The sequence below is a fragment of the Narcine bancroftii genome, chromosome 5, assembly GCF_036971445.1.
Source record: "Narcine bancroftii isolate sNarBan1 chromosome 5, sNarBan1.hap1, whole genome shotgun sequence".
Classification (NCBI taxonomy): domain Eukaryota; kingdom Metazoa; phylum Chordata; class Chondrichthyes; order Torpediniformes; family Narcinidae; genus Narcine; species Narcine bancroftii.
Window position 1 is genome coordinate 62,953,622 of NC_091473.1, and position 17,731 is coordinate 62,971,352.

Consider the following 17,731-nt stretch of genomic DNA (forward strand, 5'->3'; position numbering starts at 1 on the left):
CATCTGTTCTGTTCTCGGCCTTCTTCCTCTGGTTCCCATCCCCCTGCCAACTAGTTTAATCCCCCTCCCCTCCTCCCTCCCCCCTCCCACCCCCCCACAGAGTATTACGAGCAAACCTTCCTGCAAGGATTATTTGTCCACATTCAGTTCAGATGCAAACTGTCCTGCCAGTTCAGGTCCCATGATCCAGAAATCTGAAGTCCTCCCTCCTGCACTATCTCTTTAGTTGCATGTTAAACTGCATAATCTAAACATATAAATACATATATGAGAGAGAAAAAGTTCAGACATTTGTTCCTCTCCTATGTGATTTATCACTGGCTCTAAATTTAATCAATGAGTGGCTTAGAAATGGTCATCTGCATTTGGAGCATTTGTGCTGTTTTAGCTGGATACCTTGCATTAAATTCAGTCAATTACTGTTTTGTCAAACATCTGCAAATATGGACTGTAAATATTTTATTCTGCACCCAACCATATACCACAATGGTCCTTCAGAAAACCATTTACAAAATGTAATTGCACAATTGTTTTATTTTAATCCCTTCATTACATCTCTTTCTCCACAACATCTGCAAGAGCGTTATTCTGTATATTTTTTATGAATTATTGACACTTCCAGTTATTATTCAAAACAGGCAAGCCTATAATCTTTGGCTCAGAGTTGTGCACTGCTAAAGTCAAGATTAATAATGACCGTCTCCAGAAATGAAAGGTTAACTCCCTCGACAAAGCTTTGAGCACAAATGGAAGGGAGAAAACCTCAAGGGGCTTCTATTATTTTAAATTTTATTTGGTTCCAAAATTATTGAAGAAGAAAAGTTTCTTGACCAAGATGGTCACATCAAGAAACCATGGAATATGTTAAAGCTGTGTAGTTAAGGTTATTTAAAGGAGGCAAAAATATTGTTAGAACTGAGATGCATGACAAAGGTAAAAGCACAGAAATGCTGGAGGAACTCAGCAGGTTTCGGAGCACCCATAGGAAGTAAAGATATATAACCAGTGTTTCGGGCGTGAGTTCTTCTATTCTTTGGCTTGGCTTCGCGGACGAAGATTTATGGAGGGGTAATGACCATGTCAGCTGCAGGCTCGTTTGTGGCTGACAAGTCCGATGCGGGACAGGCAGACACGGTTGCAATGGTTGCAAGGGAAAATTGGTGGGTTGGGGTTGGGTGTCGGGTTTTTCCTCCTTTGTCTTTTGTCAGTGAGGTGGGCTCTGCGGTCTTCTTCAAAGGAGGTTGCTGCCTGCCGAACTGTGAGGTGCCAAGATGCACGGTTTGAGGCGATATCAGCCCACTAAGCAGGCAGGCACCTGAATTAAGAGAAAGGGCAGAGGGGGAAGTACAGACCAACAGACAAAAGGTGTTAATTGGAAATGGATAGGAGGACAGGAGAGGAAAGGTGAGAAATGATTGGGAGGGGCAGCTCTATAAATGGAAAGTTGGGGGAGACAGAAGGAAAAAGGAAGAGAGAGTGAGAAAAGCAGAGCAAGAGGAAATGAGACAGAGGGTAGAAGAGCTAATAGAAACCGGATGTTAATGCCATCTGGTTGGGGGGTGCCCAGATGAAATATGAAGTGTTTGACAAAGGTGTCATACATCATGAATTAATTTGGCAAATAAATAAAGAGCTCACTACTTTTGAGCTCGAAATGGAATCAGAAACCATATCAACATTCAAAAATGGATAAGTGACTGAAAGAAAGAGAGGAGGACAAGCCAGGCACATGGGTGTAAGATTAAAGGTCAAATGGAGGAAGAAAACAAACATCACAACCTGGTGTAAGTCATCAGGCATGATTATCAAGTCATTGGGACAGACATTTAATGTCAGCAGCTACAGGTACGTCAATTTATCCTTAAACATTGATTTCAAGAGTCATAAGGCTAATAAACAATGGATAGCATCACAGGTGAATCTTGCCTTCATTTAAGTATATGTACAAGTTATAAAATTTAAGAGGAAATTCTAGCTGATACTTCTTCGGAACAGAACAATCATTACGGTTGAGTCACTGCTCTAGACCCAATTGCTACTGATTTTTTTTCGCTTGAGGAAAATTGTCATTGGCTCATTACCTTTGGAGTTTTGAAACTGGGCACATAATTAGGTAGGATTAAAACAGTGGTTTTCAACTTTTTTTTTCCCACCCACATACCACCTTAAGCAATCCCTTACTAATCACAGAGCTACTAACCACTGATCTACTACATATATCTTAATTAATACTCTGTCTACTTTAGGTTCATGTTAACTACGCAAATGATGCAAAGTAATTGCTAAATCCATCTGTTTTGAAAGATTATTTTTTAGATAAGCACTAGAGAGCTCTTAATGGCAAAGTGTTTGACTCAGGCAAGCTAAATATAATTATCCTGCGACACAAATTCTACTTTCCAGATTGATGGAGAAATAAGATCTAAAATGGACAGAGCTTAAAAAAAAGCAAAGGAAAAAGAGAAGGAAGAGTGCTTGAGGAAAGAATGAGGGGATAATGGGGAACCAACAGAAAACCAGGAGGATGGTAGCAAAAGGAGAACAGAGATAATTTGGAACACAGTGACAAATGGAGAGATAGAAGCAATGAAAGGGAGAGGCAGCAAAAAAAAGGGGAGGAACAGTCTTGGCCAGTGGGAGAGGTAGCATGGAGCTGAAGAGATGAAATACATGGGGGTTGGGCAGGATATAAAAATGGAACAAGGTGGCACATAGAATATTGCAAATGAAGGAATCACAAAGGAGAGAAGTGACAAATAGAAGTAGAATGATAGTTGGGATATCAAACTAGGATTGGATGTTGAAAAAAAAGTAGTTCTGGGGGGTGGGTTGTGAAAAGAAAGTAAGTACCAAAAAATGATGAAGGTTAAAATTCAGGGGCTTTCAGAAAAAAAAACAGGACAGAGCAAGACAAACAGGAAAGAAATGGGGCACATAAGCAATATTAGGGAACACTGTGAAAATGGCAAGTCGAGGAAGGCTGATGGTAAAGAGACTTGGATCAGTGAAAGTGGACAAAATTGTGGGGAGAAGAAGGAAAGAGAAATAAAGAGCAGAACAGAGGTGGAGTGAAGACCATAAGGGAATAAGGAGAGAAAAAAATGAGTATGGGAGAAGCAGTGTGAACGACAAAACAGGCTGAATAATGTGTTGCTTTAATTCCTGTGGATCCCTTCAAAACGAACAAAGGAAAATTATCCACCCCTTTAGCATTTACTGAAGCATCAATCAAATCTTTTGGATCATTTCTTTAATTTACAGTTTGCCTGGGGAGACTCCAGGTTTTGCATTAATATTGAATGAGCATCACTTCAGAAAATATAACTCTCTTGCATTTCAAATATTTCTAATGAGATGGCAAAATAAACCAATTATATTTTCAACCAAGAATATTTTCAAAAATGCAAGATATAGAAAAAATTTGCATGAACAATGTTTGAAGATTTCCTGAGGGCTAAATAAATACAGAAATACGCTTTAGTGCATGCCAAATAAAAATCCTTTACAGTCCAAAAGTCTGCAGTATGTCATTAAAATAATAATTGATTTGATCAAATACATCAGTGAGGTAAGGGGCATTAGCAGAGTGCTGTGATTTTGTAAAAAAAATTATTGATATAGGACATTAGAAGGTTGTAGAAGATAGGAACCCCTGCCAATTTACTCACCAATCCCATAGGTTTTTGAAGGGGGGAGGGGGATGTAAGGAAACTGGAGCACCTGAGAAAACCCATGGAGAAAATGTACAAACTCCTTACAGACAGCACCCGATTTGATTGATATAGCTTATTTAGATCAGCAGATTGTAAACTAACACAAAGTGCATGCAGCTGCACAATTTCATGACAAATTGTATTTTAAATAAGAAAATGCCGTCTCAGTTTTAATTTACTGCTGAACACAATAACTTTCCTTAAAACCCTAAAGCAGTGCTGCTGTTTGTGCAGACCTGTGGGGAGCGAAGGAGTGGAGATGCAGCGTTCCTGCGAGGTACAGCTGTCAAGTTGACTGCTGTTGGCTTGGAATGGGCTTTGAATGGCCTGTTGAGGGAGCCGACGGGATTTTTAATTGAAAGCCCAAGATGGCTATTAATCGGCAGCAGCCATGAAGGGCTGCAGACTCTGGGGAAGCAGAGGACTGGAGCAGGGCACCAGAGGTTGGGAAGACCACCCTTCATCTGAGAGGAAGAAGCAGAGGAGACGACCTGCGATGACGGTGATCATGGCAGTGGACCATTGAGGGGGCTCTGTGTCTGTGGGACCAGTGCATGTGGCAGGCTGCTGGAGACTCGAGGCAAGGAACCCGTGGAAAGTGTGGGCTGCTGGAGACTGCTGTCAGGACATTCATGCCAAGCTGCTGACTGCTGGAGATTGGCTCGAATTGACTGGAGGGGTACCAGGTATCAGAACTGAGATGTGAGGAAGTTCTGAGGTTGCTGAAGGGAGGTTCGGATCTGGAGCTCAGATTCCCAAAGGTTTGGACTGAACTCTGTGTGGCTGTGGAAGCTCTGGAGGTGAATCTATGGAGTCTCAGTGACTCGGGGGGTTGGGGGGGGGGCACAACTCTCTTTTGCTTTTCTTTCTCTCTGATTGTCAGACTGTACGAGGTGCTTAGGTAATTCCTGCTGGTGGCAAATTTGTCTGCCTTGCAGCCGGCAAAGGAAATTTCATGAAATACGACACTTTTTTTTGTTACTATGATAATAAATTGAACCTTGAATATTGACTCAATCGAACTATCAAGAAAATGAAACACAGAATTACAATTTCTCAATGCATTTAAAAAACCAGCATTTTCTAATTTGTAGTGACAACTAATAATTTCAAATTAGAGGATCTACTTAATGCAAGTTCCGCAGAAGCCTGTTACATATGAACCTAGAAGCCTAATTTTCACAAATTCTAAAGACAATAGAAAATGCTCCATTTTGGTAATTTCCAAGAACTGATTCATTTGGAAAATGGGTTGCAATTGGTTTGGGTAGGACAGAAATCCCATCTCACCATAAGTCTGACATAATTAAATCATGCTCCATCTGTTTAAAATACTAAGAACATATTATTACAGTACAGGCCCTTCAGCCTACAATGTTGTGCCGACCCATATATGTCTACCAAATAAAAACGAAACTCTCCCAATCTCATAACCTTCAATTTTCAATTCATCTATATGCCTGTCTAAGCGTCTGTTAAATGGCCCTATTGTTCCAACCTCTACTACCACCCAGGCAATGGATTCCAGGCATTCACAACTTTGTGTAAAAACCTTACCCCTGATGTCTCCCTAACTTTCCTCCCTTCACTTTGTACAGATATTCTCTGGTGTTTGCTACTCCTGCCCTTTGAAAAAGGTGCTCACTGTCTACCTTATCTATGCCTCTCATTATCTTGTAAAGCTCCATTACTTCACCTCTCATCCTTCTTCACTCCAAAGAGAAAAGCCCTAGCTCTGCTAATCTTGCTTAGAACCATGGAACATTACAGCACTGAAACAGGCCCCTTTGGCACTTCTAGTCTGTGCTGAGACCATTTCTTTTTGCCTAGTCCCACTGACCTGTACCCAGTTCATAGCTCTCCATACCTCTTCCATCCATGTCCCTGTCCAAATTTCTCTTAAATGTTAAAATTTAGCCCATATTCACCATTTTAACTGGCAGCTCGTTCCACACTCTCACCATTCTCTGTGTGAAGAAGTTGCCCCTCAAGTACCCCCTAAACATTTTCCCCTTTACTCTTAACCTATGTCCTCTCTTTTGTATCTCACCTACCCTCAGTGGAAAAAAGCCTATCTACATTTACTCTGTCTAGATCCCTCATAATTTTAAGTACCTTATCAAATCTCCCCTCATTCTTCTATATTCCAGGGAATAAAGTCCTAACCTGTTTAACCTTTCCCTGTAACTCCGTTCCTGAAGTCCAGGCAACATCCTAGTAAATCTTCTTTGCACTCTTTCTATCTTATTAATATCTTCCCTGTAGTTAGGTGACCAAAACTGCACAAAATACTCCAAATATGGCCTCACCAATGTCTTATACAACTTTACCATAGCATCCCAACTCCTATACTCAATACTTTGATTTATGAAGGTCAATATGCCAAAAGCTCTCGTTACAATACTACCCACCTGTGACACTATGTTCAGGGAATTATGTATCTGTATTCCCAGATCCCTCAGTTTTACTGCACTCCTCAGTGCCCTACCATTTACCATGTAGGTCCTTTTATGGTTTTACCTTCCAAAATGCAACACCTCACACTTGTCTGCATTAAATTCCTTCTGCCATTTTTCAGGCCATTTTACCAGCTGGTCCAGATCCCTCTGCAAACTTTGAAAACCTTCTTTGCTGTCCACAACACCTCCAATCTTAGTGGCATCTGCAAACTTGTTGATGCAATTTACCACATTATCATCCAGGTCATTGATATAGATGACAAACAACAATGGTCCCAGCACCGATTCCTGAGGCACAGGACTTCAGTCTGAGAAGCAATCATGCATCACTACTCTCTGGCTTCTCCCATCCAGCCATTGTCGAATCCATTTCACTGCTTCACCATGAATACCTAGCATCTGAACCTTCCTGACCAACCTTGCATATGGAACCTTGTCAAAGGCCTTACGAAAGTCCATGCAAACAACATCCACTTTCATCAAATTTCCTGGTACCTCTTCGAAAAACAAAGAGTTGGTTAAACACGATGTACCATGCATAAAGCCATGATGACTATCCCTAATCAGTCAAAGGCTATCCAAATAATTGTATGTCCGATCTCTTAGAACACCTTCCAATAATTTTTCTACTACTGACATCAGGCTTACTGGCCTAAAATTTCCACGGTTACTTTTGGAGTCTTTTTTTAAACAACGGAACAACGTAAAATACCACTTTCACCCACCTTGTTTCCTGCAGCTGTCTGCTATCTCTCTACAGATTTTCTCCTCCAATTCTCGTTGACTATTGGACGGTCCATAATATAACCCCTTCAGTGTGGTCCCACCTTTCCCATTCCTCAGTTCCACCCATATAGTCTAAGTAGATGAGCCCTCTGATATGTCCTGCCTGAGCACAGCTGTGATATTTTCCCGATGAGCAATGCCACTCTAGCCCTTTCAACACCCCCGTTCTGTCGTATCTAAGTTTAGAATATTGAGCATCGAGTCCTGCCCCTCCTGCAACCAAGTTTCACTAATGGCCACAATGTAATAATTCCATGTGCTAATCCATGCTCTAAGCTCATCTTCCTTTCCAACAATAATCCTAACATTGAAGGATTGTCCAATGGGTTGTAGAGTTGTACATTTACACCATGTACAACCCGTTGACTTCTTACAATACAAACAATTTTCATATAATCTTTTCCCTTTTCCACTCCTCTATCTCCTCTGACACTCTGGTTCCCATCCCCCTGCAAATCTAGTTTAAACCCACCGGAGCAGCAATAGCAAACCTTCCCGCAAGGATATTAGCCTCCTTCCAGTTCAGATACAAACCATCCCATCGGAACAGGTCTCACCTTCCCTGGAAGAGACCCCAATGATCCAGAAACCTGAAGTCCTCCCTCCTGTACCATGCCTTTATCCACATGTTAAGTTGCATTATTGGGCTATTTCTAACCTCACTAGGACGTGGCATGGGTAACACTTGTGAAATCACAACCCTGGAGGTCCTGTCCTTCAACCTAGAGCCTAACTCTCTGAACTCTCATTTCAGGACCTCCTTCCCATGTCATTGGTCCCTATATTGACCATGACATCTAGCTGATCACCCTCTTTCCTGAGAATGCTGTAAACGTGATCTATGATCTCTCAGATCCTGGCACAAGGGAGGCAACATACCATCCAGGATAGTCGATCTCTTCCATAGAACCTATCTGTCCCCCTAACTATGGAATCCCCTATCACTATAGCTTACCTCTTCTCCCCCTTTCCCTTCAGGACAGACTCCGTGTCAGAGATATGATCACCATGGCTTGTCCATGGTAGGTCATTTCCCCCTCCAACAGTATCCAAAATGGTATTCTTGTTATTGAAGTGAACAGCCACAGGGGTCCCCTGCACTGCCTGCCTGTTCCCTTTCCCTCTCCTGATTGTCACGCATCTACAACTGTCTTCAACTTTTGAATTCGATTACTCACTCAACTGCTATCTGCTGACTCTCTCCTTTTTCAACCCTTTTGTCTTGAACTTAAACTTGATTACCCAATCTACTGCTATCTGCTTCATAAGACATATTTTCCAATCAAGGCAACGTCTTGATAAATCTCCTCTGCACCCTCTCATAGCTTCTACATCTTTTCTGTAATGAGGTGGCCAGAACTGACCACAATATTCTAAGTGTGGTTTTACCAGAGATTGTAGAGCTGCAATATTATCTCATGACTCCTTAACTTAATCCCCCGATTGATGAACCCAAGCATACGATAACCATCTTACCTGTCCTAACAACCTGTGCAGCGACTTTCAGCAATCCATGGATTTGGACACCAAGGTCCCACTGTTCTTCCACACTGTTAAGTATCCTACCATTAACCCATCAAAATGCAGCACCTCACACTAATCCAGATTGAACTCCATCTGCCACTTTCCGTCCAATTCTACATCCTGTCCATATCCTGTTGTAACCTCCAACAGCCTTCAACACTATCCACAACACCTCCAACCTTTGTATCATCTGCAAACTTACTAATTCTTTGACCAGGTCATTTATAAAAATCACAAAGAACAGACGTACCAGAACAGATCCATGCAGAACTCTACTTGTCACTGATCGCCAGGCAGAATACTTTTCATCCACTACTACTCTCTGCTTTCCACAGGCAAGCCAATTTTGTATCCACACAGCCAAGGTTCCATGGATCCCATGCCTCATGTCTTTCTGAACAAGTCTCCCATGGGAGACCTTGTCAAATGCCTTACTAAAATCCATATCACCACATCTACCGCTCTACCTTCATCAAATTATTTTGTTACTTCCTCAAAAAACTCAATTAGGCACGAGGCATGACCTTTCTTTCACAAAGCCATGCTGACTTTACTTCTCTAAATGCTCCTTAATCCTGCCATTAAGAATCCTCTCCCTTTAGTTTGCCCACCACTGATGAAAGACTCACTACTCTATAATTCCCTGGATTCTTACTATTACCTTTTGTAAACAAGTGGATCACCTTTTCCATTCTCCAATTGTCCGCCACCTCCCCTGTTGGCCAAGGAGGATGCAAAGGTCATCACGTAATCTCTTCCCTCCCTTTCCAGAGCAACCTGGGTATATCTCTTTCAGTCCCGGGGACATTTCAATTGTAATGTTTTTAATGGGAGAATATCCCCTTCCATTCAAAATGATCATGGCTGATCTGCCAAGGCCTCGACTCCTTTGATAGTTTCCCATGATCATTAGTGCAGTGTAGATTCACAAGGTTAGTTCCCGGTATGGGAGGATTGATGTATGCTGAAAGGTTGGACAAAATGGGATTGCATAATAATTAAGGGATTGGACATGATGGAAACTGATTACATTTTCCTGATGTTGGGGGAGACTAGGACTAGAGGCCATAGTTTAAGAATACATGGAAGACCCTTTAGGACAGAGATGTGAATTTTTTTTTTTTACCCAGAGACTTGTTGGTCTCTGGAATGTTTTGTTGCAGAGGTGGGTTCTCTGGATAAGTTCAAGAGGGAGCTAGATAAGGTTCTTGTGGACAAGGGAATTAAGGGTTATGGGGAGAAGGCGGGGACAGGGTACTGATAGTGGAAGGTCAGCCATGATCTAAATGAATGGCGGTGTTGGCTCGATGCGCCAAATGACTTACTCCAGCACCTATTGTCTATTAATTTCTCATTCTTGGAAAAACTAATTTATCTCCCATTTTACTACCTGTGGTGATCTAGTTCAACAATCCTCTGGGTAGAAAATCTCAGAGATTCACATTGTCTGTGAGAACAAATTTCTTTACACCTCATTTTTAAATAACTACTCCACTTTCTTGTGACTACTTCCCTCATTCAAAGGATTCCCAAAGATATCTTAATATCTACCCTGTCATGCCACCTTATGAATAAGATAGCCCCCTGTTCTTCCACACTTCAAGGACTATAGACCTAATTTGTGTAGTTATTCGTGATAAAAATATGCTCTTCCCAGAAATTAGGTGAGTGAATCTCTTCTGAACTGCATCCAATGCTCATATATTGCTTTCTTACAGCAAGGGATAAAACAGTATATTGCATTGCATGTGCCGTCTCATTGTTATAATGCTTTTCTATTTCTAAATTCCAACCCCCTAATGTCTAATGTGCTATTTGTCTTTTGAACTACATGCTGCTACATTTTCATGCTTACCATGCTCACCTGAAATCTTCTGTATTCTACTTATTTGCAGTAACTCCCAAATTAGATAGCAGTCTGCATTTTGATTGCTCTGAATAACGTGCATGACTTTACACTTTACTATATTTAAGTTCTTTTGGTAAATGTTCAACCCACTCAATCTATCCCTATCCTATTGTGGACTCTTACTAATCTTGTTGTAGCAAGCCTTCCTACCTACTTTCATGTCTTCAGCAAACTTGGATATCTTGGTCTCTCTGCTTTAAACCATTTAATGTGGATAATAAAATAATTGAGGGCCACAAACTGATATTTGGGCAACCCCACTCAATGCATCCTTCCAGCCTGACATTTATTCCCATTCTCTCTCTTCAGTCATAATGTGGAATTTTCAATCCACATTAACACACTTCCCTCAAACAGTTAACTTTTATCTTGTATACCAGCCTTTTATGTGATAGTTTTTTTAAATGCTTCTGCAAATCAAGTACACTCTATCTACAGGTTTTGATCCCCTCTTTAAGAAAGGGGTTTATGTCAATTGCAGGCTGTCAACTCTGCATTTTATATTCTAAAGGAACTCTGGCAAATTGTTGAGCACAATTTGCCTTTCATAAAATCAAGTTGACATGGATTGATTACATTATTCTTCTCTAAATCATTAGCTATTTCCTATTTGATTATACATTCCAGTATAATGCCAACATATTTGATTATACATGCCAGCATAAGCCTATCATTCTCTTTTTTTTGTCTCCCTCCCTTCTTGAAGAAGGGAGTTTGCTCTTGTTAATACAATAAACTCTGTGGCCACTTTATAATTCTTGATTCAGGTCTTTGGGTCCTGGCAACTTGTCTGTCTTTAATCTCATTAGTTTTGTTATTTTAAACTAGCCAACTTACCTTTGGGATATTTGTAGGGTCCTCCATCATGAAGACTGAAAAAAAACTATTAGTTTAACAAGTCATTTCCTTATTTTCCTGTTATTAATTCACTAGTCGTATCCTCTAGTAGAGGTCGCACACTTACTTTAGCCACCCTCTTCCTTTATATGTATCTGTTGAAACTTTTACTGTTTGTTTTGACATTACTTGCCAGTTTTCTCTCATAATCAAATTTCTTCCTTCTTATTAGTTTCTCACTGCTGGTTCCTGAAACTTCAGAGTCTTTTGGTCTATCACTAGCTTTCGCCAAGGTATTGACTAAATATTTCCCTTGATCTCCTTTGTTAACCATAAAGGTGGTTCATCTTTCTCAATGAGTCTAAATAGGCTAACTTTCTGTTAATCTTTATGAAGTAACTACTGATTTACTAATTTCTCCTCAACCTTTCCCCCTAGTCCAACCTAAACCTTCTTCATACCTTTGTGAATGCTCTTACCCTCAAATTGTACTTGGAATTCTACCATAAGGCAATTACTGCTCCCTAGAGCAGCCATTCCCAACAGGGTTCATATGGCTCCCTCGGGACCACAACGCATTTAAGGGGGACCATGGTCTGAAATTATGAAGTTTTTTAATGTAATCTGTAGAAGTACTGCTTCACAGGGACTTTGAGCAGAGTCATCAAGGGGCCATTGGCAAAAAAAATTGAGAACAGCTGCTCTAGAGGATAACTAATGATGGCTTATGAATCCCAACTCATTATACACTATGACAGTCCTTTACAGATAGGTTCTCTAACATATTGCTTTGAGGAACAAACCCTAAAGTACCACACAAACTCTGCTTCCTTTGCACCCTTGTCAATTGATTAATCTAATCAAAATACTGATTAAAATCACCAATGATAATTGCAGTTTCTTACATGCCCTTGATCGTACTTTGTCCTACTGAAAGGGAGCATCCTGGTTGCCTACAAACTACTTCCTGCTGTATCTTTATTCTCCAAACCAATTCCACATCATAATCCACTGCACCTTACCATCACACTCATTCCTTTCTTCATTAAAAATGCTACCTCATCCCCTTCTCATTTTTGCTTGCTTGTTTGGAATGCTAGAGGATCTGAAATACTGAGTTTCTAGCCCTGACCACCCTGCATCCGCTTTTCTGTAACATCTATTAAATCAAATGACACAGCGTAGTGGTTAGCGCAACTCTGTTACAGCACTAGAGACCTGGGTTCAAATCCCACATTGTCTGTAAGGGGATTGCACGTTCTCCCCATGTTATGCATAGGTTTTCCCCAGCTACTCTGGTTTCCTCCCATCCTCTAAAATGTAAGGATTGCAGGCTAATTTGGGTGTAATTGGGAGGAAAGGGTTTAACTTGTCAGAAGCGTCTTCCACAGTGGTGTAAATACATTTTAAAATTTAAATTTTAACTAATTTGCTTCTTGTGCTATCAACTTATTGATCTTGTTAATTTGTCAGGGTCAGTTTCTGCATCTCGCACTACTGCATTCATTCATTTCCATAATTTTCCACTCCCTTCAGAATGATCAGCTGTGATTAACAGACATTCATCATGCTTTCCTAGATATCATCAATGCATTTGCTTCACCCTACCAGAGGCATCCCTTTCCACCTATCCACCACTCCCTCTCTCTGCTACTTAAATACATACTTGCTTTCTCAGTTTGAATGATAGGTCATCAACTCAAAACCTTGACTTTGTTCCTCTCTCCACAGATGCTGATCTAACTGCTGAGGATGTCTAACAATTTGTATTTATACTTCAAATTTCCATCATCTGTCAATTTTTACTCTATAATTTTGTTTTTTTACTCTACAGGATGAAATCATTTGTTTAGGATGAAATCATTTTATTTTTGGCACTTTCAATTTTTGTTATTATTTAATGGAAACAATTTTTCCCACAATAAATAACAGTTGAAAAGAAAACTTACCAACAGTTTTAAGAGCCAGAACCTGGACTTGTAATAGCAAGTTTTTGTAGGATTGATCAGAAACAGGAACATGAACCCATAAAGTACAAGAGGGTTGAATGACATTGGAATTAAAGTGTATGGCCCGTACAAACTGACGAATAAACTTAAGCCCCAGAGAACTCCAAGGAATCCAGCAATCTGAAAAAAGACAGATAGGTTACATATGTATAATATCAACTTTATAGAGTAGCACTGACAAATCAGTGGAATGTTTCTCGTCTGCTACGCGTACTTCAGTATATTGCAATTAACGTGGCAATATAATCTAACATGGTGTTGACGGACTGGTGTTACTGGGGCTGTGTATGTCAAGGGTAAGATAGTCTTCTTAAGATACATGGGCATAGAGGAGTCTTCATCAAAGCAATCATAATACATATTTCATAATAATTAAACAAGAGTTCAAACATGAACTAGAAATGTCTATGCATTTTCCAGCTTTTGCTTTTCCAAGACAGTTTGCAGCATTTAGCATCTGTCAGGGATTAATTAATAAAAAGTGTAAATAACAATCTCCAGCCTACATATAAAAAATGAAGTTGCTGAAAGTTCTCTGATTATGGGTTTGAAGTGCTCAGCAATGGAACTAATCTTTGAGAACAATGAACTTCATAATTTATTGTAAAGTGTTCCATACCAGTATACTAGATAATGCTCATTGCAATTTTTTCAATCACATCTATAATATCTAACCTCAAAGAGATGCTGATGAGAAAGATTGCTTCTGGGATTGAGTTCAAAGATCAGCACATGATTCACTCCAGCTTGCCGCCAGCCGTAGGTGTTGATGCCAAGAAGAAAGAGAAACTCAATCAGAAGGAATCCACCACGGTAAATACGCACCAAAGGCCAAATGTTTCCTTCTTTTGATTTAGCTGGAAAATGAAGCAAATGCTTGTGAAAGTGGAACAACTAAAAAAAACATCATCTGCATTCTTCATATTAAGGTACAAAGATCAATTTACAATTTTTTATTTGAAATGTCTAGTTGACAGCTGTGATTTAGAATATGTTAAGTAAAATAGAACTTGGAAATGTCAGAACAGGCAAATTTAGGATTTCCAATGACAAAGTTATAACAGACTCAGTTTAACAAGAAAGACGGCAAATGTCTGTCTGCTGCAACGGTGAGATCTTCCAAGTGATCAACCATTTCAATTTCCCAACCCCACACCCACACTGATATGTCTGTCCATGGCCTTGTACACAGCCTAGCCGAGGTAATCTGCAAATTGGAGAAATAACATCTAATATTTTGTCTGAGCACACTTACTGCAGATGGCATTAACACGGACTTCCCCAATATCCATTAGTCCCTTCCCCTGTTTCTCTCTCTCTCTCTTTCCCTATCCTTGTCTTTTTTTCCCTCCAGAATCCTGCCCTTTCCCTCTCCATTCAGAGGACTATCACCTCCCTTTATTCAGCTTTTTTCTCTCTGCCTGTCCATCCATATCCACCAATGATGTTTTGTCTGTGGGTCTGTGCTTCTCCCCCTCCCCTCTCCTCATCATTTTATTCAGGCGCCTGTCTGCTTTTTGCTCATACCTCGATGAAGGGCTCAGGCCCAAAAACTTTGGTTATGTTTCTTTACCACAAAGAACACTGCGTGTCCTTGAGTTTTTCCAGCATTTTTGCGTCTTAAAATATAACAGCTTCAATAAGCTCTCTTTGCTTAAGGTAGCTATTAAGGTGATACAGAGAATCAGGATACACCAAATCAGCAACTGGCATGGTCCTCTTGGTTCTCATTCAGTATTGGCCTTTAATTGCTGCCAGCTGTTCATCTTGAAGAAGATTAATGCTTGTCATGAAAAATTACATATCACAGGACCCTTTGCTTTGGGAATAATCCTGTCTTTATGGGATTGTGTTTACTCCCATTGTATGCAAGAAAATGTAATAAAGATCACCTTTTCTAACACTTAAGTCTCTGCTTTCAAATGCCAATGAATTGCACTTTTTCAAACTTTGCTTTTTATTATTTTCTCAGACTCTTAAACTTGTTTCCCTTCAATTATGGAATACTTTATTCCTCAGCAAGGTGGCCCCAAATGCAATGTTAACTGACAAGATGTATTTCCATTACTTTGGAAGCTTTATTTTGGCCAGTGATCATTATAGCATATCATTTTGTCTATTTTTAAATACTTCAGGCCCTCTGTTTTTTTAAAACTCTTTTTCATCTTTGCCCAACTGCAAGACCAATGATGAGGTCTGATGCTATGAATTCCAAAACAAATAATCAATGCATCTTTTTCCATCAAATCTACTTATAACGATGATCCAGCTCTCCCACTCTTTCCTCAGGCTGTGATTGATGTTAATCTCTGTGATTCACTTTAAATGTAACCACATTTCTTTCTCTGTTTCAATGATCTCTGCTACCATCCTACTCAGTCACTGTTTGTTGTTGAGTCTGTGCAAACTTGCCAATTTCTGTACCTGCTTCAGTGCAAGTCCCTCAATGCAGAGAACCAACATGTTTCTGACAGGAATTGCTGAATTATGAAATCACAATCTCCTCTTCCACTGGGGCCCCGATTGCTCCCTTTAAACTCACCAGAGCCCTATTTTCTATGGTCCTTTTAAACTCACCGTATCAGTTTTCCATGTTCCCTTTCATATTTAAATATTTCACCTTTCACCCATAATTCTGTCCTCAAGTTCTTGTCTCGCCAAACCTCAGTGGAAAAAGCCTGTTTGCAATGAACTTATCTAAACACCTCATAATTTTGTACACTTCTATCAAATCTTCCCTCATTATTCCAATTTCCAGGGAATAAAATCCTAACCTATTCAATATTTTCCTAGAACTCAGCTTCTCTTGTAAATTTTTTGCTGCATTCTTTTGACATTAATATCTTTCCTGTAGGTAGCTGACCAAAATGGCACAACATACTCCAAGTTTGCCCTCACCAATGTCTTATACAACTTCACCATTGCATCCCAACTTGAACACCCAATTCTTTGATTTATAAAGGACACTATGGCAAAAGCACTCTTTGTGATCCTGTTGGCATTTTTTTAATATCCTTCAAGTTCCTCATTTGTTGCCTATAGCTGCTTTGTACCTCCTTATTCTTCTTAATCAGGGCCTCAATATCCCTCAAAAACCTGTTAGTACCTACCTTTAATTCTGACAAGAAAATACAAACTCCATACTCTTTTTTTTTGACAAACGAGAACAGAGACCCAGGGCATGTAAGACCCAAAATGTGCAGATTGACTTTGTGACTCAGCGTCTCTGGGTCCATTGGCTGGGGGCAGCCATCATGATTTCTGTGCGCATGCACGAATGCTCGGTTGGCACTTGCACAATGGGTTCGCTTCTTGGCCGTCAGTTGGCACATGAGGATCAGCCACACATGCGCGAACCAAATGCCAAGTTGCGAACCCACCTCACATGCGCCAACCAAAGAATCGCCCACTCCATACTCATAAAATTTCACCTTTCAAAGCCTCCAATTTACCAAGCACACCTGCACCAGAAAACAACCTGTCCCTATCCATATTTGCCAGATCTTTTCTGATACCATCAAAATCAGCCTTTCGCCAATTTAGAATCTCAGCCCGAGGACCAGACTTATCCTATACTATAATTATCTTGAAACCCTGGGATTATGACCTAACATGTTCCCTTACCATCATTTCCATCACCTGCCCTGTCCAGTATTATAATCTCTAGTTGGGACCTCTATACAGTAAACCCCCTGGTATCCAGCACCTATGGGGAATGATAGATGTCAGATAAGCGATTTTTCCAGTTGCTTGAGATTGCGTTTTGCGTGATTGACGAACTAACAGCAAGGCACCCCTTTTTTAAACCCATATTATCTATCTATTTATCTGTCTGTCTATTTATTTATTTATTTATTTTCTGTGCATTTTTTTTGCCAGTTGCTTGAATTCTGGATAACAATGGTTTTACTGTATGTTAATTTAGGAAACTTTCCTGAACATATTTGACAAACTCTCACCCATCCAATCCTTAAACAGCCAGGGAGACCTAGTCAATATGTGAAAGTTAAAATCACCTATGATCACAACCTTATATTTGTTGCAACTCTCTGCTATCTCTCGACAAATTTACTCCTCCAATTTTCACTGACTATTGGGTGGTTCATCATACAATCCCATTAATGTGGTCATCCCTCTCTCTCATTCTGTAGTCCCAGCCATATAGCCTAGTAGGTGAGTTCTCCAGTCTGTCCTGTCAGAGTACTGCCATGATATTTTCCATGAACAGCAATGTCCCCCCCCCCCACTCCCCTTTCATCCCTCCCTCTTTATCATGCCTAAAACAGCAGTACATCAGAACATTTGAGCTAATAGTCCTGCCCTTCTCACAACCATGTTTCACTGCTACAATTTCATAATTCCAAGTGCTGATCCATGCTCTTAGCTCATTTGCCTTTCCTAAAATACTTGCAACTCAGAACAAGATTCTCACCATGCTCCAACTTTTCTATTTCTGTCTTTGTCTGTATGATTAACAATAACTTTTACCACAAC

The 17,731-nt window shown here is 40.2% G+C and overlaps 1 protein-coding gene across 10 annotated transcripts in view; it reads right to left on the reverse strand.

Annotated features, from left to right (window-relative positions):
- Positions 1 to 17,731, reverse strand: part of LOC138763443 (xenotropic and polytropic retrovirus receptor 1 homolog) — a 379,170-nt gene that overhangs the window by 80,082 nt on the left and 281,357 nt on the right. For all 10 annotated transcript variants that reach the window (XM_069937590.1, XM_069937587.1, XM_069937588.1 and 7 more), the window contains 2 exons: positions 13,913 to 14,094; positions 13,178 to 13,357 (listed from right to left, as the gene is read on the reverse strand). In XM_069937590.1, coding sequence (XP_069793691.1) covers positions 13,178 to 13,357; positions 13,913 to 14,094 — 362 coding nt within the window. The remainder of the gene's footprint in view (positions 1 to 13,177; positions 13,358 to 13,912; positions 14,095 to 17,731) is intronic.